This window comes from Diabrotica undecimpunctata, chromosome 2, assembly GCF_040954645.1.
Source record: "Diabrotica undecimpunctata isolate CICGRU chromosome 2, icDiaUnde3, whole genome shotgun sequence".
NCBI classification, from domain to species: Eukaryota; Metazoa; Arthropoda; class Insecta; order Coleoptera; family Chrysomelidae; genus Diabrotica; species Diabrotica undecimpunctata.
The window spans coordinates 15,643,052-15,666,328 of record NC_092804.1 but is presented as its reverse complement, the minus strand read 5'-3'; the positions used below and the strand labels follow the sequence as shown (position 1 = coordinate 15,666,328).

Here is a 23,277-nt window from a genome sequence, read left to right as displayed (position 1 = left end):
ACAATCTAGTAAACCGCATGCCTGAGAGTTTTGGCAACACTGATCTCCATAAGCTTAATGTTATTTTCTTAACGTGGAACGCTGTATAGTACTGGCAAATCAAGTTTTTCACGTGAAAGAGCATATATTTAAAAACAGTAATAGTAAAAGTTATAATATAAAAGCTAAAGTCATCAGGCACTCTGCAGTTAGCTTGAAGCCTTATAAAATATCATTTAAGGTAAATTATTTAAATTTTTCCCATTATAATTGCATAAAAATGAAGTTATGTGATATTTACTTTTTCATATTAATAGCACGGATCCATCTTTTTGTTTTCTCTAATTTATATGTAATCTTTGGGAACCTATAAAAACTACACTTACTATTTTTGCTATTATTAGCACAATTAAATACGCAATATGTATTTGCACACATTTTTGATAAAATTTATGCGTAAAAAGGTAGGGCCAATTTTGTCATATTTCGCCGCTACGCACGCTGGCATCGTTTCAAAGTACCCCTACCGTGGTCACGCACGGAGCGAATAGAAACATGTCACCAGTAAATAACACGTGAAAAATTTGTAATGGAGTATTGAATAGACTGACTCGTGTAGATATATTGTAATGTAAAATGTAAATATCAGTGAACTTAATACATTGCTTGCTCATCAGTGCTAGGTTAAAGAGGTTTAATAAAACACATTTTTCTCTTGAATTTATTTTGTTAGTTGTACGTTTATATTCTTATTTAGTCCTTTACATGTAATTACTATTAGTTTTTAGTGTTTGTAGAGTTTCAAAATAAATCAATACAATAAAATAAGCAATTGCACTCTGGATCAAGATTAAATTCGTTGTCTCTCCCCATATCTTGCTAATCACTGTCGGGTTCTTCTTCACTGACACTTTGTTGCATTGAAGTTGAAGGCTGATTAAAGTCACGTTTAGTGATTCCTTTTCCTGGTGCAACATTAATTTTGTTCCTCGCTGAATAGTTTGTTGGTTTTCCAGTGTCCTTGATTTTTTTTATAAAATTTAAAAATGTCGTGGGCCAGCGTCGATCAACTGCCATACACATTTCTTGGTCTACTAGCTGATCGTCGGTAAGCTTTGGAAGTTTATTTAAAACACTGATTCTGTCACATGGAATTATTCCGCAGGTTCTGAACCCGGAAACAAATTTGTTGGTAGTATTTACTCCCACATCTTCTAAAAGCCTTTTTAGCGTTTTGGAAATTCTGACCTCATAAGCACGTCTCTATTTCGTTGTTTCCTTTTTGAAAGGACCAAAGAACGCTACATCTAGTGGTTGTAATTGATGCGTTGCGTTTGGTAGTAGAAGAATAAACTCGATTTTGTTTCTTTGCGTAGTTATATTACACATATTGAAAGTTAACTGAACAAATTTTGTCTCCTATTAAAATTTTTTACCTTCGCATCTTCGAAGATATGGTAAAGCAACTTTTTCGAACCAGTCTTCATATACAGGACCTTTAAACCAACCACTTTTGGTACGATTATAAACAGCATTAGTGGGATGCTGTTTATAATCGTACTAAAGGGATCTATCCATGTTGGCAGTTGGATACAGATATTGTGCTCTATAAACAATGTACGGTGGTAACATTTTTCCTGATTCAGTAACCGCAATCTGACATATACGTTCGGTTAAAGTTGGGTGTCTTTTTAAAAATGTATAGAACCACTCAACGCCAGGCACGTTATTTTTAAAGCATTTAATAGTTTTACCCTCAGTATCCAGGACCTGCTTAACCAACATACAGATATCAAATCTGGTAAGGGAAAACCCGCACCCAGCAGCCTTTTTGAATTCCCACAGAAAGAATAACTTCAACCTTAGTTAATGCTGTAAAACTTCCAGCAGGCAAGGGATGTTTTTGTTTTACTTTATTGCAGAGTGTTGCTATGGAAATATTGTATACCTCTGAAGCTCACCTATACGTCATTCCTTAGTCTGTAGTCGCTTTTAGCGCCTTTGTACGTCCTTACCATGCTCGAATTCACCCACTGAAATGAAATATATTCTATAAAAATCTCCTTAAATTACAGGTCTTATTATTTTACATTAGAACTTATAAAATGTCTTCAAGAGACATAAAAGAATTTATGTTGTACAAATCTTCAAGATCAAGACGCGATTCGCGTCTTGATTTTATGTTTTATAATTCTAAAATCAAAAAAATCTCTAAAAACTTGAACCTTACTGCATCCCATTCTGAATTAGATTTATTTATTTATCGCTCGTATCAGATAAAACTAACACTTTAATTTAATTGTCATTTTAAAACAGTACTTTGTTGTCCTCTTTAAGTTATCTAAAGTATGTATTTCCTAAATGTTTATTTATATTAAGAATATGCTGTCTATGTCAACTGGTATTGCAAATTGTTTATGTATACCATACCACATTTGAATAATAAATGTAGGAGAAACGAAAGTTTATAAGTCAATAGTTGTTTAATTGTCAAAATAATTTATTTGTTTTTCTATTGTAGAATGTTAACAACATAATTTTATATACGACTCGAGGCTGAAGAACTTTGTTTCAAAAGATAGATTCATAAATTTTTACAAATCAAAAATAACTTAAACCATTGAAGTGCAGTTTTTATTCCCATTGACCTACTCTGGTCCATCTTTAGATTTTTATTGTATAAAACGTTCTTTATATTTACAAATTTGGCTCTAGCGATCTCAATAGAGGTTTTAATCTCTTAAATTTGCTCTGCATTCCAAGTTAACCATGTTCTCAAGTACTTGTACGTGTTGAATCTTTCTATTTGAGTATTGTTGATATTTCGTTGTCTTTTGGACGTTTTGTGATAACGATAACCATGAATTTTGTCTTCTGTAAGTCCATTCTAATGCCATATTTCTGACAGTTTTCGTTCAGTCGTTGTAATATATACGCCAAGGTCTAAAAAGTTAAAGTAAATATTACCGTGTCATTCGCATAGCTCAGGTTGTTAGTTAATTCCAGCAAAGTTCAAGACACTATAAATACTTGTAAAATACATTTCATTTAGTATTTTGTTGCGGGAGTTGCGGTTGGTGTGGGAGTAGAGGACTAACCTTAAAGCTTTGTATTCGATCCAATTTAATCAAACGAGATTTCGTCGCTGATCCATAGAAAAAGCTTCCATCATAGTCCAAAGTTGATCTGGTATATGCTCTTTAAAATAATAAGTTTATTTTCGGGTCTGCTCCCCAATCGTATCGATTAACGACCTTAAGGATATTAAGGCTTTTTTCACATTTAGTAATGCAATTATTAATATGCTCGTTCCAGGTTAATTTTGAATCCAAGGTAATACCTAGGTATTAAAACTGTTATATACAGGAATTACCAGCTGGGAGAATTTTAATGTACTAATTTTTGGTAAATTGTGTCCCGAAAAAAATACTACATCTGACTTCTTAGGTGAGATGTCAAGCCCATGACTATCAAAATACTTTTTGCAATAAGACATACTCAAGGCCGTTAATACATTGTTGGAAAAGTTTTTTTCAATAAAACAGAAGTCATCAGCATATTGTAAAGTGTTACACTGCATTCCTATAGTATGTAAGTTTAATGAATACAAGTTAAATAGTAAGGGACTAAGAACCGAGCCCTGAGGTAACCGTTTGTTAACTATCCTTGGGGCAATCAGTGAATTATTTAAACGAATATGGACTTGTTTATTTGTAAATAGATTGACTAGGACATAAGCACATTTACTAGGCACTCCTAATTTAACAAGTTGATCAAGCAGAAGGTCGAGAATAACGTTATCATATGCACCAGAAATGTTCATAAATAAAGCAGCTGTATATTGGTTTTTAGAATAAGTTTACTGGATATCGGTTGCTAAGTGTGAAATGCAATCCATAGTACCTTTCCCTCTACGAAACCCAAGCTGACCGTCTGGGTAAAGGTTGTTACTTTCCATCCACCATTCTAATCGATTTTTCATGATTCGTTCAAATGTTTTCAATATACAATGACATAAGAGATATCGGTCTTAGGACATTGGGATAGGTATTACAAGACACTGCTTCAAAGAATCACAGTTATCACCTTTAATTTAAATATTGTTAAAGCATCACGGAGAAATTGAAGCTCTATTGTAGGCAAGTTATATATCATAAGATAATTCAATCCCAGGAGAGGATCTCTTAGAATACTTGATATTAGCAGTTTGTTCATAGGAGAGGACAAACAATGTGATTTAAATTTATCTTTAGTGGGATATATTGAAGAAGGACATAGCAAAGAGCTATTTTATGAAACAAATTTTCAACGATATTTTTGTCGTGCACATACAGATTTTTATTTTTTTTAATTTTCCTAATTCTATCCCATATTTTAGTTGGATGAACTTGTCTGTTTAGATTGAGACAGAAGTTGGCTTAACTGTTTCTGCATTTCTGTTTAAAGGTTCGTTTACATTTAGCATTTATTTTTTGATATTCAACAAAATTTGCCACATATTTTGTTTGTACCTTTTGTATGCTAAGTCCAGTTAATCCAGTTTAAAATGTTTTTTTATGACAATGTTTCATTTGATATTTTTTGCATTAAAAATATATTTGTACTATTTCTGCTTAATTTTTTACAAATGTCTAATGATTTTGTATGGAAATAACGTGATAAGTCCTTCTTTAGATAAGAAAAACTTGTTAAGTCCATATAGACGAATAAAAACAATTAATACCATTAATATATAAATGTATAATTGCATATATGCGATACAAATTAAAAAAAAACTAAAACGTAAACCATTAATTGTAAGATATCTTTTAACACAGAGTTTTAAAATTAAAAATATTCTTCTGAACAAAACCAAAAATGTAACTTATCAAGTTATTTTCCAGTGATTTTCATTTGCAATTCAGATACAAATTTCAAAGAAAAGATTACTGGCACCAAGAAAACAATTGCCACTTTCCTTTAACATTGAGTAGTTATAAAGAATAAAGACGCATATGCCTCTATATTCTTTGGTATTTATAGCAGGTAAACAGATTAGGACGAAGAAGGCAATAAATTACCATTGTGAAAAACTTTGCTGGGTAACAAACACTACAGTGATCAATTAACTGACGGTCTCTAGTAAGGCGTAACAATAATATATTATACATTCTACATACAAATGTAAAAAGATAATCGTATGCTATTTTAAGAACATAAATAGCAGCAAGTCAAGTAAACTCACGAAATTTCAGTAAGAAATTCCTAATAACAGAGCAATTATTGGAAATTTTATTTGAAACAGTGGTTAACATACCACCCGCTGCAGTCTTTCAATGCAAACTAAGTAAAAATATATTGTTTTTCTTATCTGGTGTCGAATAATTTTTAAAATTGGCAAAGTTACTTTCCTTGTACTGAACAATTGGTTGTAAAAATAAGGTAGAAGCAAAAGCAAATTAAAAAACCTTATAAAATAAAATAAACAGGTTTCTAGCTCATAGCCCACTCATTTCTGGAGCTCCTTGTACAATATACTATACAATAATAGGTTTTGCAATGAAATCTTTCTATAAAAAAATATACTTGGTTAATTTCTGGTGTATTTTGTTTGTGTATATTGTTTTATCACGAATATTTAAATATCAGACACGTGCTGTTATTGCCGCAAATTGCAGAAAGGGAAGTTTACTTTTAAATCCAAAACAACTTTTTCAAAAATGTTTTTATTTGGTAAACCATGAAGTGAATATCAAATAAAAATATTTATTACTAAAGTTTGTGATGTTGTTTTGACTAAAATTTCAATATTTGACAACAGTTATGATTTTATAATCATCTCGTATCATTAATTCTTTTTAAAATGATTATTTACTTAATATAAGCATAAAAAAATCTAAAAGGCTATTATTAATAACACTAAGTTTATAATAAGAAAATTATAGCCAAATGTCTTTATTTTGACTATTTTAGTTCTCAGATGTTATAACAAGCTGAAAAAAATGATTTCATGTAAAAATATCCTAAGAGTTGATTGACAACAGGTCTTTTAAGTTGACTCTAGGTTTTTGTCTGAAGAAAACATTTAAAATAGGTATATGCAATTTTTTTTCTTTTTGTAATAAAATTATTTGCCTATTATTTTATATAAACAATATTTGTATTTACTTCAGCCAATATTTTAGAAAATTACATTATAAAACAAAGAAAGTTTTTTGGCTGTTAATTTACCTGAAAAAGGGAAAAGTAAAACAACAGGATAATTGTAACAAATAATATTTATTTTCAAGTATTTTTCTATTAAAAATACAAACTGTATCACAGTAACGCTTGCAATACAAAAATTACACAAAAAACTCTTTCATCATCAAACATATCAATAAACATTTTTTGATTATGATTGCTTACTTTAACATTGCTTTCAAAATCACAGGTACCAACTTTATATATCACATAAATTAAATTCTATCTCTACTTTACCTAACATTAAATTTAAAGCTTTTCAAAAATGGAAGAGATCTGTCTCTATCTTAAATCTAAGATTAAAGCAATTGAGCAATTATTAAAAATCGAAAGACACAAGTGAGATTTTTGAATATTTACAAAAATATAAAGTCTATGTTTCACCACGGCCTCCATACCTCTTCTTTTTTAGCAACTTTTAGCAAACCTGCAGTGGAGCAATCAATCGGTTGATTGGGTGATGGACTGCACCTCGAAGAACTCGATGATGCGGGTGTCAAAGGCATTGTGTAATGGTGAGTCACTTCACTTTCTAGATTTGGTGAACCAGGAGGTGTGTATGGTGAACTTACTTGAATAACTAAAGGAGATACTTTGTCCATTTCGTTGAGGCGATGTCCAAGGTGGGTCATCAGTTTGGTTCCAAGTTGAATATCTACCCCTGGAGTTGAGGCAAGGCACCGGGAAACCTCATTGGCACAGTGTGTGTAACCAGCTCTGAATCGGTCTGCATCGATCACTGGATTCGTAGACAATCTTTGTTGTTTTCTCAATTTGTGGAGATGACGCACTGTTAATTCTAAGATATCAGCTTTTTCTAATTTTGAAACATTTTCACCTTCACTCTGGAGGGCAGTAACCATAAGTTCTTTCAATTCGTCAAGGCACCTGTTGATTCTAGCTCTTCTTTTTCTTTCTAACATCGGTTTCATCACTTTCCTGTACTGATATGTACGGGATATCGGCTGCGATTCTTCAACAGAAGTCGGAGTAATCATTTCGTACGACATTTTTTAAACACACGTGAATACAAACGCACTGAGCGGAGCGACAATAGCACAAGTGAACAGTTCGACAGTAGAACTCTGAATGAATGCGAAAATGGTAGGGAGTGGGCTTTTATAACGCGCCCAGGTGTGTAGAGTGAGTTAAACGGGCCTGTGCTGTGCTTCGATCGTGGGAATCTCGGAGGCTATGGTGTTCCCACACTTTAGCCACCTGTGACTATTCGAGCGCGTGCAGCTGCTTTACTTCTGTCTCGCTCGCGGGTGCTCTCTTTTCTGTGTTAGTCAATTTAAGCACTGGCGGGTACGAGAGGAATTTTACATAATTTATGCGAGGGATTTTTTTACAAAAAAAAATTAAAAATGATAAATTAATTTATGTAGTTCCAATACTTTTTTTAAATATGTATAATCTGGTTATAAAAAGGAAATATTTTATGATTAAATGTGTACTATATCTTTGTTTGTCGTAGAATAAAAACCAAAGCAAAGGAAAAAATAATTTATTAATACCAAAAAGTCTTAGAGAACGCATACAATAGGATAGATATTGTAAACTTTCTTCAACTTGCTTTAAAGTACTAAACTTCTATTACCTTGAAACAGGTAAAGAGCTATCCAGTGTTTCTAGACCTAGCGTAAAGTAATTGAATGTATATGACCGTAGCCATATTACTGTATCTGCAATAATCATTATTCAACGCATTATATCCTGGGTACCATTACTTCTAAAAGTACTATTTGTTTTGTTATTAGAATAGAAATATGCTTTATTGTCACTGAAAATTGTACAATTTTATGGAAAAAGCTTACAAAAAGTCAGAAAATAACAATATCAATTAAAATTTACTGAAATTACATAAATCGTCAATATCACAAAATAAGAGATAATAAAATAAACAATCCATTTAAATAAAATGCAAATTGCATAATAAAACCTTTACGAACTAATCATTTTATGGGGAAAATCTTGGGGAAAGTTGTTGCAGATTTAAGTTGTTAAGGAGATGATTGTATAGTTTTTTGCCGAATATAATATAGATTTCTTTACTAATTCAGTGGACGGGATCGGTAGTTAAACATCAAAGGTTGAATTTCTGGAGGAGTAATCATGATTAGGTCTTGCTGGAAAAACATGTAGGTGTTTTGTAGGTGCATGTAGGTACGAATTAAGCAAACAGTTTCTAAAATATATGAAGAGAATAAAGAAAAATATGTTATTTTGGACGATGCTAAATTTATTTCCTTCCAAACAGATCTTGCAGAGCAGGCTGAGGCTAGTTTCTTTCTTAAAAAATGGATCTGAAGGGATCACTTAAGGTTGCTGTCTATAAAAATATCAAGAAATTTTACAGAATCAACGATACTGATTCTGGCTGTTATTAATTAGCAAAGTTTGAAGAGCACATTTACAGAATAATGCTACTGTCTTAGTACACAAAACATAGTATCACTGGTACAATGTTGTACACTGGTACACTGATAAAATGTTGTTTTCAACGCGAGAAAAAACATAAGGCGGACTTTTATAAGTGTCTCTATAATTTTGGATAGTACAGGTAGTCAGGCAATAGGTCTATAGTTGCAGACATTCGATTTTTCACCACCCTTATGAAGAGGAATAATAATGGCTGTCTTTAGGCACTCTGGAAATATACTTTTTTCACAGGAATCATTAATTAGCGATACCAGGACTTACAACATATTGCTTGGGTGATTTGAGAACATTTTTATGGATAGTTCATCAGTACTACAGCAAGATTTGCTTTTGATACTATTGATTGCTTGGATCAGTTTAGATTTATCGACTGGTCTTATAAAAAATGATTTCGAGACCTTTTGAATTGGGGAGATAGGAAATGGGATTTTGTTGTAGCAAAATAGTTGATATTATATTTTTACTCACATTAACGAAGTATACATTTAGATTTTCAGGGTTTGGAAGGGAAAATGTTTGAGCTGTGTTAGTTTCATTTCGAAGATCGTTTATTGTTTGAGTTATGTTCATAATTTCAATTTGTTGACACACTCTGACAGACAAAATGTTCTTCTTATTTAAGCTATGTAGATTGTAGTAAGATTTGTATGTGTATCTTTTGAGAGTTAGTTAAAAAATGACTTATACTTGTGATATTGAGTTAATAATGTTTTATGACTGATATATCTCTTTCTTCATATTTTGCACTTACTAAATGAAGAATATGACTTAATATACTTACCCATCTAGTACCTTTCTCTTTGTTATTCCTTTTTATTTCGTTACTGCATGTACATGATAAATTACTCCTGGCGCATGCACAGCCTAAATATTAGCTCTGTACATATAAACGTAGCATGGAAACCTTCTACTATAATAACAGTCGTTCAGTCCAATTGATTGGAAATTTCCTTTCTATCTGCCACTCTCCTTTTTGTAGTACTGGATTATTATTATTATGGGACAAATATATTCCATAAAAGATTGTACAAGCTTACAGCAACTTTAAATTAGTGCATACCCATCTTTTTGGTCGATTTTAGATTTGTATTTCTACAAATTTTTGTTTGCCTCATAGAATCTTACTACACTTCCGATTATTAAAGTTTCTTCTTCAAAATACTTCACGAATTGGATTTTGTAATTAAAAATAAGAATTTGTCATGATTAACATTTATTTAACATTGAATATTTTTGATAAACAGTAGTTTTAAAATTTTTATTAATGGAAACGAAGCCATTTAACCTATTTTTTTAGTACCTAGATGCATTTGTAATTAGACATAATTTACAATAATTACCCCCGAGAAGGTCAATGATAACGTGCTAATATTAACATAGTTAGTTCCTGCCTAGGTTTATTTAATTGTAGTATTTTTTACGTACGTAATCACGATAAGATTAATGGGTTGCCAAATTTTTTGTCAAATAGTCGGAACGTGATCAGACTGACTGATAGTAGTGTGTTTAATAGATGTTTTTTTATAAACAACGTATTTTAACTGATAAATACACGTTTATTGCTATTGCTTGCCTTTTTCAGTCTCGTATATATTGTCGAAATCAAAGGTTAACTAAAATCAAATTAAGTATTTTTAGACTGGTGGTATTTTAAATAGAGATAACAAAGTGTAAATTTAATTATCTATTTAGTCCTTAACATATCCTTAACGTATAATAAAAAAATGCATATCATAGCTTCTGTTTATCCAGTCGTAGGAAGATGTTGAGAAGAAATTCTTGCTTAGAAAATGATAAAGTTTACAAATTTAATATTTTTTATATATAAAAATATCTGTTCAGCACATTGTTTCGACAAACATATTACTAGTAAATGGACATAATGAAGTTGGTCAATGTTTGGTATTTATTATTCACTAGTCCTATAAAATTCAGTCCTGTAAACCGTTACTTAAATATAATTTTCCTCTCAGGACCTTTTTCTACGCCCATGGATGTATCTATGAAGACCTGTTAAAGGCAATTGTTCTTTCCTTTGCATTACAGCACAACTACGTCTATCTCTCTTCGTCGAGCTCGTGCTGGTAACGTGCTCGGTTATTTTTGTGATTTCTTTGGTACGGGAGTGCCCTGATTTTTTGCCCCTTTATCGGTATTTGGGGTAAAACAGGGCGCCCCTTTTTGACTTTGTATACTGACCCCAGAGGTGAAAGGGTGTTTGGGGAGGGAGATTATAAATATGGAAAGGTCGCGGATTAGGGAAATGAGTATCATTTGGAGCTTGTACAAAAATCGGTACGATTAATTTTGTTTATGTTAATTTGTGACAGATTATCTTTTTATTTATTTTTTTTGTTCTCATAAATAATGCTTTTATTTTAAGTTTTTTAATAATGTATCGTTGAAACTATTTTGATAAAAATACTGTTAAAATTTTATTCGGGAGTGAATCCTTATGTCTCTCATTATCAGGTTCTTTATTTTAATGTTTGTTGCTCATCCATTTTTTCTAGTTTTCTGATCTGCACTAATTGCTCTCATTTCTTCAATAGTATTTTCTCTTTGTCCAATTTCCTTTATTGTATCTGTTCATTTTTTACTTGGTCCGTCTGTTTTTCATTGACTTGCTTTTTTTGCTTCTATCTTTTTAGTTAAATTGGTTTTGACTTTGCTGATAGATGTTCAGTCTGTTTCCTCCAATTTTTTTCTAGTAAAAGTTGTTGATTTATTTGTTACCTATTTTTTTTTCATTCCTGTATATCCCACATAAAATGTAATAATATACTTAAGAAATATAAAACGGAGCGTACGAAATATAGGAAACAACAGAAATGCTGCTAAGCAAACGGCTTTATGATGACAAGACAGTTTTGGCACGGAAATTTTTTTCTGCACTTTGATGTAGGAAATTTGTAACTATCTGGATTTTGTAGAAGATATTCCTTAAGGAGAAGATATTCAGAATGACAGAGTATTAATTTATTGATTTTTTTACAGTATGTTTATAATCATGCAATCTCTTCTGTCCACTGCTGGACATAGGCCTCTCCCCTTTTTCCCCACTCTTCACGGTTCTGTGCGTCTTGTTGCCATTTCTTGGATATTCGTTTAATGTCGTCCATCCAGCGTGTTGGTGGTCGTCCTCTGCCGCGTTTGTCTTTTCTTGGGCGTCAGTCAATTAGTTTTCTGGTCCATCTTGAGTCTTTTAGTCTCGCTATGTAACCTGCCCAATTCCACTTCAGCTTGGCTATACGTTCGACGACATCAGTGATACCTATTCTTTTCCTTAGGTCTTGGTTCCTTATTTTGTCTTTTTTTGTCACGCTGAGAATCGATCTTTCCATGCGCCTTTGTGCCACGCGCATTTTTAGTGCTGTTGTTTTTGTGAGAGTGATAGTTTCTGCTCCGTATGTCATAGTAGAAAGAACACATTGGTCAAATGTCTTCCGTTTCATAGCTATCGGGATGTTGCTCTTAAAGATGTCTCTTAGTGAATCATACGCCGCCCAAGCAAGTGTTATTCGTCGTTGAAATTCACAGGTCTGATTATCCTTGCTTATTCTGATTTCATGACCGAGATATATGTACTTTTCTGTCAATTCTACTACTTGATTTTGGATGGTTAGGTGTTCGCTGGGAACCAAATATGTCATAAATTTGGTCTTACTAATGTTCATTTTTAGACCTATTGTTGAAGATACGTTTTCTAATTCTTGTAACATTTGTTGTACTTCACGCAGATCTTCGGTAATAAGTAATATATCGTCGGCAAAACGCAGATGATTGAGCATTTCCCCGTCTATTTTTATTTATCTATTTTCCCACTTTAGCATTTTAAACGCGTATTCTAGGTGAGAGAGGGTCGCCCTGTCTCACACCTCGCTTTATATGAATTTCTCTGATGGTATAATGTAGTTTTACACGCATTGTGGCGTTTATGTGGTACAATATTTGTACTAACTTTGTAAGCCGGTAGTCTATTCGACTATTGTTCAGTGCAGTTATAAGGCTGTCCAATTCCACGGTATCGAAGGCTTTGTGAAAGACTACGAATATAAGTACCAGTGATCTGTTATATTCAGTATGTTATCTTCTTGATATCTCTCGTAAAGTTCTTTTCCGCTCTTTAGGCTATTTTTAGCAATTCAAATAAACAAGTTATTAACGATACACATTAACGAAACTGTTCTATTATTAATTATTTAACATATCAGCGAATAATACTGAATTACCACATGAAATTTGACCATCAACCGTTATCGGCAATAGAGTTTCTTAAGTTCTTGGGGATGGACATTGACTCAAACCTTAACTTGGGTCATAATATTAACTAATTAACATTTAGATTGGCTTCTTGGGTTAAAGTTGATTTCTTTATGTCAACCCATTTTTTAATTATGGGTATTTTATAGTCACCTATTTCCTACAAATAAAAATTAATATGCAGCTACTATGAGTGTGATTACTCGCAACAGAGAGACTCTTAGAATTCATTATCGCACAACAGCCTTAAAAAACACTCACTATAGAGCCATAAAAACCTATAACAAACTACCACATAGTATAAACAATAAAAAGGTTTAGTTTTGTATACAATATTTTTGGCATATGCCCATAAGAAGAAGTTTAATGGCGTCAGATCAGGAGATGGTGCTGGTCATTCCATCGATCCTCACCTCGCAACTTGTGGGTTTGCTGGGTCAGGACATAAGTACAAAAATACGTTCTCCTATTAAAATCGTCTTTCATGAGTTTCTGTGTTGGTAGAATTTTATAGGGATACATTTTATTTTGTTTTAATTATAAGTAATATCCTATTTGGCATGATCACTTATTACATTGGCAGCTGTTTTTACTAATTGTCCCTAGGGATATATTCGGAAAATTTGGAAATGTTTCATAATATAATCGAGCAACGTCCATTTATGTTCGTGTATTGTTTCCATAACCTATCATCTATCGAATTGTTATTTTGTGCATTTCTGTTAAATGAACCATTGTTCTGATCTGTAGTCAACGAAATTCAAACGACTATAAAACTAACAACTAGTATTTGCTAAGGCCAGGCATTTTAGACTAAAGTAAACAAAACTATGATAAACAATATTTTTTTTATTTCATATCAGTAAAAAGAAACGCTGAAATAGTTTTTACTTACTTTTTCATTATCAATAATAGTTACATTATCAATAGTTTTGAGCTACAGAAGTGGATCTTAAATGAACCTCAAGCTCTTATATATATTTCAGATTCCAATGCACAACTTAATACATTGAACTTAGGTTTCTAGGAAAACGCAAAAAAGTTAAGTATATTTAGGTTATTTACATCACATGTCCTAACGTACAATTTAGAGGTTTTATTAGAAGTTACAAAACGCCTAATTCTATCCAGTGTCTCACAGATTTTTGATCCCTTATGCTTATTAAGTCCTTGCGTTATCACACCAAAAATTCTTCGAAAAATCTAAGGTGAGTCCAATCAAGGCTCTTACAATTCCTCGATTGGAGTTATGCGGTGCTCTTATAGCCGCCAAATTGTCACATCGCATTCAAAGGGCTCTTACAATATCGTTTAGTACCCTATTCTACTGTACAGATTCCACAATACTCTTGGGTTGGATAAACATGTCATTATCTTCACTAAAAACATTTGTTGCTAAAAGGATATCTGAAATTCAGAACAAGACTTTATGTGCAAATTGGTACCATGTGAATTAATCTTCAAACCCTGCAGATCTATTGTCGCGTGGAACCACTGCAACTTTATTAATGGCATCTACTTTATGGTGGAGTGGTCCAGACTGGCTCTCACTTTCATCAGTAAAATGGCCCGTTGCTTCCGTTTTCGAAGAAACAGAACTTCCTGAAATCAAAACTTCCCAAGTGTTACAAACGACAAAAACAGGTTCTCCAATAAAAAATATTGAATGATTTTCAAATATTTCAAAACTTCATCGCTCTTTGGCATTTTGCTTACATTTTATCATATCGTCAAACCCGGTAATGATAAGTTCCATGGTACATTGAGCAGTGAAGAACTTTCAAATATGTTGAACATTCTTTCAAAGATAATTCAAGCTGAGCACTTCAGCTCAGAAATAAAGTTTTGGAAAAACGCCATCCAAAAACGTCATTTTTTGATGACATTTTTGATGACAAGTCTTGCGAGTTGGAGGTAGACTCAAACATTCCTCATGGACATTTGAAAATCTCTATCCTATTCTACTTCCCAAGGATTATACTTTCCATTTTACTAAATTACTTTTTATAGATGAACATAGGGGACTTCTTCATTCATGTCCTATCATCTCGTCATCTTCTTTCATCTATCGGAGACAAGTTTTGGTCAAGTTCAGGCCGCAATATTGTTCGAAAAACAGTACATAATTGCATAACATGTTTCACGACAGAACGCTCTTTTCATATCCATACAATGGTGATCTGCCCAAAGAACGGATTACTCAAACATTTCCTTTTCATTCAACTGGTGTAGACTAGTATGGGCCTTTTTTACTAAAAGATAGGAATGGTCGCGGATGCAAAACCTTTAAGGCTTCGGTTTTTTCTCTTTCCGAAATCCGGAAGTCTCACTTCCGAAGTATTATAAGCATTGCCTAAAACGGCAAGAAGGGGGCGCCCTTTACAATTATTTTCAAATAATGGCACTAATTTTACAGAAGCCAAGAGTGAGTTAGATGAAATTTTAAGTTTTTTATTCATTGAAATTCATTCCACCAAATACTACACATTGAGGTGGAATTTGGGAGGCAGGAGTAGAATCAATGAAGGTTCATTTACGACGAACGATGAAAAATAATTTACTCATTTTCGAAGTACCCTCTCACCTCTTAGCTCCAATCCTAATGATTTAAATCCTATTACACCAAGCTCATTTTCTCATCGGGAGACCATTCACTTCATTACCAGAACCCGATCTGACGGAAGTATTTACTAATCGATTGCATCGATATCAACATCTTCAGATTATGCACCAGCACATACGGCATCGCTGATCCAAAGAATACATGGTTTCATAGAAAAATGGTTTTCTGACTCTCCACCCAACATACAAATGGGACAATTAAATAGTTCTAATCAAGGACGTGTGTTTCCACGTCTGTGTTGGTTATTAGGCCGTGTGACAGACATTCATCCAGAACAAGTTGGTGTAATACGTGTAGTCCCAGTAAAACAGCCCACTGAGAAAACAAACGTGCTGTTAAGACCATTTCACCATTACCGAACATTAAAATGATTTATTTAAATTAAAGATTTTACAAATACATACAATAACTTTATTTTTATAAACCTTTGATTTCAACGTATTTTCAAACGTATTTCAAGGCGGCGGTCATGTACGCGCCAATCTAGCCCAAATTGAGTCTAATTTCAGTGCACATAAAACTACTCATTTGAACCTAACACTAAGAGTTCACATTCAGAACAAAAGATACACAAAATTGTCGCGTTAATTTAACGCAATAAATACATAGGACGTTATAGTGCCGTTTCTCATTTTATTTAGTAGGTAAATACAAAAAAAACACGTCAGCCACAAGGGATAATACGTGACAGTATAAGCCTTAATTTGAAGGGGTTGTTCAACGGCGACGATGTTGATGATGATTGTTTCCGAAAAACAAAAGAAATAGTAAATTCATAACGTCTATAAAAATCTCGAAATGATATACACAAATAAAATTATAATATGTACAAGAGCGTAGAAGTAAATTTATTATGCCTTAATAAATCTCACGTTTTAAAACTGATGGGACTAATATGACTTTGATTTTTTATCATTGTAATGGTTTGTGTCTGTTTGTGCGGAATAACTATTCATATACATTTAGATATAGATATTTTTTAAGATATTTCGCCCTGAAATTTTCATATCTTACGTTAGATACTTCAATCTTGTATTTAATAATAGTCATCGTTGACATTATTATCATAATAGAAACAAAGTTATGTTAATCATGTTTATCTACTTTATTTAATTGGATGAATTTGCACATTTTTTACAAATAATAATTTGCAGGTGAAAGATACGCCTGTATCTATTTATTTTATATTAATTTTTTTAATACTTAATTAATACTGATATACTTATTTATAATAAAATTACATCAACTGTAAGAATAATAAAAAAAAGTGGAACAGTAGGCGGTATTGAAGACTAGCGCGGAGCTTCATTTGTATGTAACCCTGCGTTAAAAAATAAATTTTCAGAATAGTAGCATCAGTATCTTCTTTCCCATTATGTGCTATGTAAACCCTGGATTGCAATATTATTATGCAAAATGTATTAAACCGATCCTAACGAAATTTAGCACCCATTTCAGTCGGATTATAAAGTTTTTCTAGGTGGAATATGAAGGCAAGTTGTGTCATAAGTTGTCGAAAAAATTTAGAGTGATTCCAGAAAGAGCAGAAAAATAGACTCCTATGGAAAATGTTCATTATCATCTGCTTTTCGACAGATCTCGCCTGGACTATAGGTAATTTGATCAGTTTAAAACCAATTAAAGCCCATAATAAACTTTTTCTGTTTAATAATGTTCTGTGACAAAATTTTTTTTCTGATGATATTTCCCACACCCTCAGATTCCAACGTAGCACTCATTTACACTCAACTTTGTATTGGGCCAAATGTTAATTACCTCCAGCAAAATTTAAATTATCAAAATGTCAAAAGAAACGCCTGGCTGCCTTTAAACTTTATCTTAATGACGTTTTACATTTAATGGATTCCCAATGATACGTTCGTTTTATAGATGGCATAAATAATAATTTAAACCCGGCTTTAATGTTAATATCTTTATACAATGAGTCTGAGTTATAGAAATGACATTTTGCAAAAAAACATTATTACATTATTTCTATGGCTATTTTATGAAAATTCGTCGATAATAAGAGGTTTTAGCTGTCTCTAATCCTATATACATATTTGTATAATTAATTCACAAGGTTTTATCTAATTCTCTATTGTTGAAATTTTGTTTCTACGATGAATAAATTGATTTATTTTAGTCGATGCCTGGTCTGCTATTTTTTCATCTATTCGTTTTCATTTTTCTAACGGTTTAAAAGTAAATAAAACAATTTACCATTTTCATTCTTCTAGAGCTCTCAAAACTGCAGAAAATTGGCTCCTTTGCTTTGTTAGGAACAGGGCCGCCGCTAAGGTATTGGCCGCCCGTGTGCAACTTAATATTTGCCGCCCCCTTCCAACACTTTAGACATACATACTATTATTTAAAGAAATGTGCAGAAGATACATAATATAACAATAATAATTTGTAAATAGATAAATACTTACTTGAACATTTAGACTAATCTCCATGATCTAACGTCCATATATTATCCTAATGTATATCCTAATGTATATCCTAATATCCCATCCTAATATCCTAATTTAAACGTCCTTTATCCTAATTTAATAACCATGATCCAACGTCCAGAATATGTATATCCTAATATCCTAATTTAAACGTCCATTTAATTAAAATAAACCGTGAAAGGAAACATAAACAAAAAAAAACCAAAAACGCACTTTTCGGGCTTTCGTCTCGGAAAACTTTTTGACAATATCTTTAATATCCAATGTCGCACACACTTCATGTTCTATAGATAACATAGCTAAAGCAGAAAGTCTATCTTGCTTCATTAAGGATCGCAAATAGTTTTTAATAATCTTAAGTTTTTATTGTCATCAAATCCTCCGCCTCTATCCGCAGGAATATTCAATTGTTTGGTACTTTTTTCTATGGTTTGGACTTCGCTTGAAGTTGAAGGTCCTAAATTTATATCCGAATCTTATATTTTCATGTATATTTTTCATCAAAAATGATTCCAGTGCACCGCTAATTTTTTTTTCTCCTCAGTTTTTGCCTCTTTTATTTTTCTATATTGAAAGCCTAAAAGTCGTTTTCTTTTTCTTTCGGACATTTTGAAATTATCACTTAAGAACAAAGCCGGGCGAATTTAACAAAATGAATCCAAAAACACTTCAAATAAGTTGTCCAAATAATGTTTCTCCAAATAATATGTAGCCGTAACGCGTATACGAATAAAATTGCTCTGATCTCGACGTTACTTCGAAATAAAGTACCTACTATGCAAAAGAAACGGGTACACTACTATATTTTACAAACAAAATCGTTTATTAAAAGCGTGTCTAAATTCATCGAATTCTCAACTAAGACTCAACATAAGACATAATAACCCATCTATAAACATAACCATAGGAACAATATGATAACAGAAACTTTACAACCACTTGCCTAAATTCTTGTAAAGTATCTACGTGTGAAAGCCCAGATAACTGAAGTCCGAAAGCCGCCAGCCGCTTTGAATTAAAAAGTATTCCCGAAACTGCTTTATGACTGTACCTGCAAAAGGGCGGCAGGTCATACAATAAATAATATTTTCTGATATTTTTTTAGATTAGGATGAAAAAAAGAAGTATACATGATAAATGAAACGCATTTGACTATTATAACGCACTGAATAATTATTATTGTTTGGAATATTAGAGTTCACAGAATTATCTGAATCATTACTATTTAATTATTTGAATTTATTTTCGTTTTAAAAAAGTATTATCATCAGTGGACTGCTTTTGGCCGCCCCTATTGTTGGCTTCCCGTGTGCGATGCACACTTGGCACACATGGTAGCGGAGGCCCTGGTTAAGAATAAAGACTACTACAGTCTTCTTAGTTATAGTATAGAGCCTTAGGCTTTGATCAAATATAAATACCCTCAGAGTAATTCAAAGGTAGATGAATTTTAAGCAACGAATGTGAAGGTTGCTTAATGTTACGATGATAGTTCTAAAGACTTGTTTACACGGGTAGAGTTGTGAGGAGAGTAGAGTAGCGATAGCGAGTAGAGTCGACTCTACTCGCTACTCTCTCAAAAATGGCTTGATATCGTTCACACAAGGAGAGTAACAAGTATAGTATACTGATGCTAGTATAGTGTGGAGTGGTTGTTTGTTTAGTGAAAATGAATTCAAGAAAAAGAAAATTGTTTCAAAATTGTTTAGCTACAGTTGCAAATGCATTTGTAACTGAAGTCGCTAAAGCTATCGATGATGAGAAAAACAAACAAAGAAAGGAGTGGATGAGAGAGCGGCTTAAAAGAAGGAGTACACACGGGGCCTCAGCTCTTCTGCTAAGAGAACTAGCCTTAGAAGATGAGTTGGAATATAAGATGTGTCTAAGGATGACCCCAGGAAAATTCGAAGAACTTCTGAATATGGTGCATAACAAAATCGAACGACAAGACCCCTTTATGAGGGATGTAATAAAACCAAGAGTGAAGCTTGAGATTACATTGAATTTATTAGCTACAGGGAACAGCTATCGAAGCCTTTCTAATTTTTTTAGGGCTTCAAGACCTGTAGTTTCAAAGTTGGTCCCCGAGGTGTGTGCACGCATTACAAAAAATAGTTTTTATTGAAAATTCGTAAAATAATAAAACAGTACTTTACCTGATACTGTTGTTGTTGAGTAACTCTCCATGACGAAGACGCCATTTGCTGAGCACTGCTACTCGTAGGACTGCCAAGTGGAGAATTGGTGTAAAATGAATGGTGAGAGTTGCATCCTGATGAAACAGAATACGCGGGGGTGCTGTGGGACATGTGCACTGGTAAACTTGGTAGTGTGTTTTGTTGGAGTACTGAGCAGTTTGCTGAGGATAAAACGCTTAGTTTGTGCTTCATCAGAATTCCCTGAATTTCATGTTGGGCCACCACAGCTTGTTCCGGTGGTAGATTGTCAAGTCTCTTCTTTTTGCCTGCAGGCTGTCGTTTAAATGTTTCCGATGCCGATTGCTTACGAGATGGTGTTTGTTGGCAGCTCGATGTTTGTGGTAGAGTTATATTTTCCACTGATTGATCTGGCTTATCGATAGTCCCTTCCTCTTCCTGTGATTCTGTGTTGAGTGGATCCTGCGACTCTGTATTGTGTGAAATGGTTGTTTCCTAAAATAAACAAAAAATAAAACAAAAACTAAATTAGTAAATGTTAAAAGGGAATTTTAAATTTTGGTTTCAGGTTCCTTCCAGAGACGAATGGAACACTGTGGCTGAGGGTTTTAAGGAGCATTGGAACTTTCCAAATTGCTGTGGGGCTATACACGGGAAACAATTCTGGCAGTGTTTATTTATGCAGTGTACACAATCTAAATTCCATAAACACTGGTATTCGCCATACATCTCTACAAGTTTTAAAGTTTCATCATAGGTGAACTTCATTTTCACTATTTACATAAAACACAACTCCAGCCGGAATGACAGCTTCCGTATGCACTCTCCTACTTACTCTACTCTACCAGAATTAACCACGTTCCATGGGTAGAGTGCGCAGGCGAGTGAACATTTTGGCGGTGGTGGTGGTAGTAGAGTAGAGTTACTTTGCCACATGTTGCTTGTTACTCTACTCTACCACCCACTATGCACTCTACTTGCTACTCTACTGCGCTGAGCGTTTTTACGGGTAGAGTTACTCTACTCTACCAAGTACTTGCATCATTACTCTACCCGTGTAAACGGGTCTTAAGATGTTCTATGGCTTGTATTCAGATATACGGGACGTACAATTAGTAGAGATATTATTACAAAGTGCGAGTACAGTTCGAACGCACGAGGGACGCGCCGCGTGCGAATTAAGCGCATCAACTTGGTCAACTTCAAATTACTGTAGTTTAGCGAAAACTGCATCAAAAAGAGTATATGAAAGCTCAAAATTTTTGTTTTCCATTGTACTATAATCCTCATTAACATGATAGTAAATTTTTTGATCTCATACCACCGAAAAATCGTTATAAACAAATTCGATTGATTTTTACAATTTTCGATAAAATTACAATTGTTAAAATTCATTCTAAAGCTTATAATTATTGCTTTAAAATGAAGTGCCTTAAATCTTTTTACGTTGAGAAAAAGCAAAGTTATAAGCAAAAATGTATGATATACTCGATAATTTGTCATTTTTAACAATAAATTGATAAACATTGATAAACAGATGGAATTTTTACACTACAAGAGTAGTGAGAATACCTGAAAGAGCAGAGTATAGGGGACACTGTAAACCTTTATTTCTGGATTTAGGTATTATGCCACTACCTTCACTCTATATATATTGTAACCTCGGAAACCTTTTTTGGATGGTGCTAGAAAGGTCACCAATGGAGACACTGCGAACGGCAGCCAGATGGTTGGTGGAGAGCGAGTCGTGGGTTCGAAACTAGCTTTTGGAACCGGGAATGGGTCCAACGGACGAAATAAGTAAAGATAGGATAAGAGATATTGGAAAATATACAGAAATAAACAAAAAGATAGATGGGTAAAATTACCAAAGATAAGATAAGATAGGGAACAGGGCGCCACTTAATTTTTTTTTGGGGTTTAAGGAGAAAATAAAAGAGATAAGGAAAGCTATTTAGGTTCAGAGATCAAACCCAAGAAAAGATATCAACAGTTAGTTATTGAATAAATTTGGTCAACACTCTACATAAACAAAAAATAAATATATAAGGTATTACACTTACTTACCTACGAAACTTAATCAGCCTGATCTTTCTACTGGTCAAAGGTATAGTTATATTTAAAGGTAAAAAGCAAATATTCAGAGTTATGGTTATATCAGGGAACTTTGTTAGGAGTCGACAAATAAAATACATACATAAAACAATAACAATATATTCAACAACAAAAGTATGACGCTGCTGAATGCAACACAAGTAATAAAAATACACAAACAACTATGAAATGGTGGTAGGTATACATATAAAAATAAGCAGAAATATAATTAGAAAATACCTTTACAAAGATATAAGTATAACACAATCATGCACAAATAAAATTTTGGCGTATCTCGAGATATTACAGCAAAAAAATGAATAAAAAATTATAACAAACACCAAAGATAACAAAAATTAATAAAATCTAAATTTACAAAAATACAGAAAGGTTACAGAAATGAAAACATAAAAATTTAACCAAACCGCATTTGGTTAAGTCGATTATTTGGTTCGTAACAAAATACTGACTGTTCTTTAAATTGAAGGTAAAATTCAGTAGTTACTCTCAACTACATTTGAAGACATGTATGAACTTTAGATACGTCCAGATAATGGAAGATGATATGATGCCATACCATGTTACTCGCCAAGATAAGTGGAGATACTTAGATTATAGTAACTTACGGTAATTCCTGACGACTGCTGCATTAAGTCACTGAAGTTAATACTATACTGGTATTAAACACTGAATTTATTTACCCTTAAAGGTGCTTTACAACTATACTTAATCTAATATAGTGTAAGATAAAAAAAACTCTAATAACCAAGTGTATACACACTTATAAAGAAAATGCACAGAGACGGTAAGGTAGCAGATACGGTAATGTGAGTTAAGCGTCTTAACTCGACGAATGCCCACCGGTAAGTGAGTTGGTTCCTCTAAAATTTTACCAAACTATCAAAGAAAAGGTGAGGGTATCTTCCCTCACCTTTTCAAAAGGTGAGGATTTTGACCTAGATATTTGTGGCTTCAAACATGTAAACCTAGTATTAAACCACATTTTGTTATAACCCTAGTCAAAACTTAACTTTCACGTTTG

General features: G+C 32.9%; 2 protein-coding genes across 2 annotated transcripts; both read right to left on the bottom strand.

The window, feature by feature from the left end:
- Positions 1-725: 725 nt before the first annotated feature.
- On the bottom strand, positions 726-22,885 carry LOC140433621 (uncharacterized). Its single transcript, XM_072521603.1, has 3 exons — positions 22,862-22,885; positions 20,142-20,636; positions 726-2,012 (listed from the first exon to the last, which is right to left on the bottom strand). Exons 1-3 carry the CDS (start codon positions 22,883-22,885, stop codon positions 1,941-1,943), a joined length of 591 nt encoding a protein of 196 aa, XP_072377704.1. The 3' UTR covers positions 726-1,940.
- Positions 6,219-7,393, bottom strand: LOC140433207 (enhancer of split mbeta protein-like). The gene has a single exon (XM_072521246.1). It carries the CDS (start codon positions 7,209-7,211, stop codon positions 6,582-6,584), a length of 630 nt encoding a protein of 209 aa, XP_072377347.1. The 5' UTR covers positions 7,212-7,393; the 3' UTR covers positions 6,219-6,581.
- Positions 22,886-23,277: the final 392 nt, after the last annotated feature.

Bases quoted from the DNA above. Each gene is read 5' to 3' on its own strand.
- LOC140433207 (XM_072521246.1), bottom strand. From the start codon at position 7,211: ATGTCGTACGAAATGATTACTCCGACTTCTGTTGAAGAATCGCAGCCG.
- LOC140433621 (XM_072521603.1), bottom strand. From the start codon at position 22,885: ATGCAGCAGTCGTCAGGAATTACC. The intron at 20,637-22,861 runs GTAAGTTACTAT...TGTTTATTTTAG, and splicing joins AGCAGTCGTCAGGAATTACC to GAAACAACCATTTCACACAA. The intron at 2,013-20,141 runs GTAAAGTACTGT...ATTTCATTTCAG, and splicing joins CTCAACAACAACAGTATCAG to TGGGTGAATTCGAGCATGGT.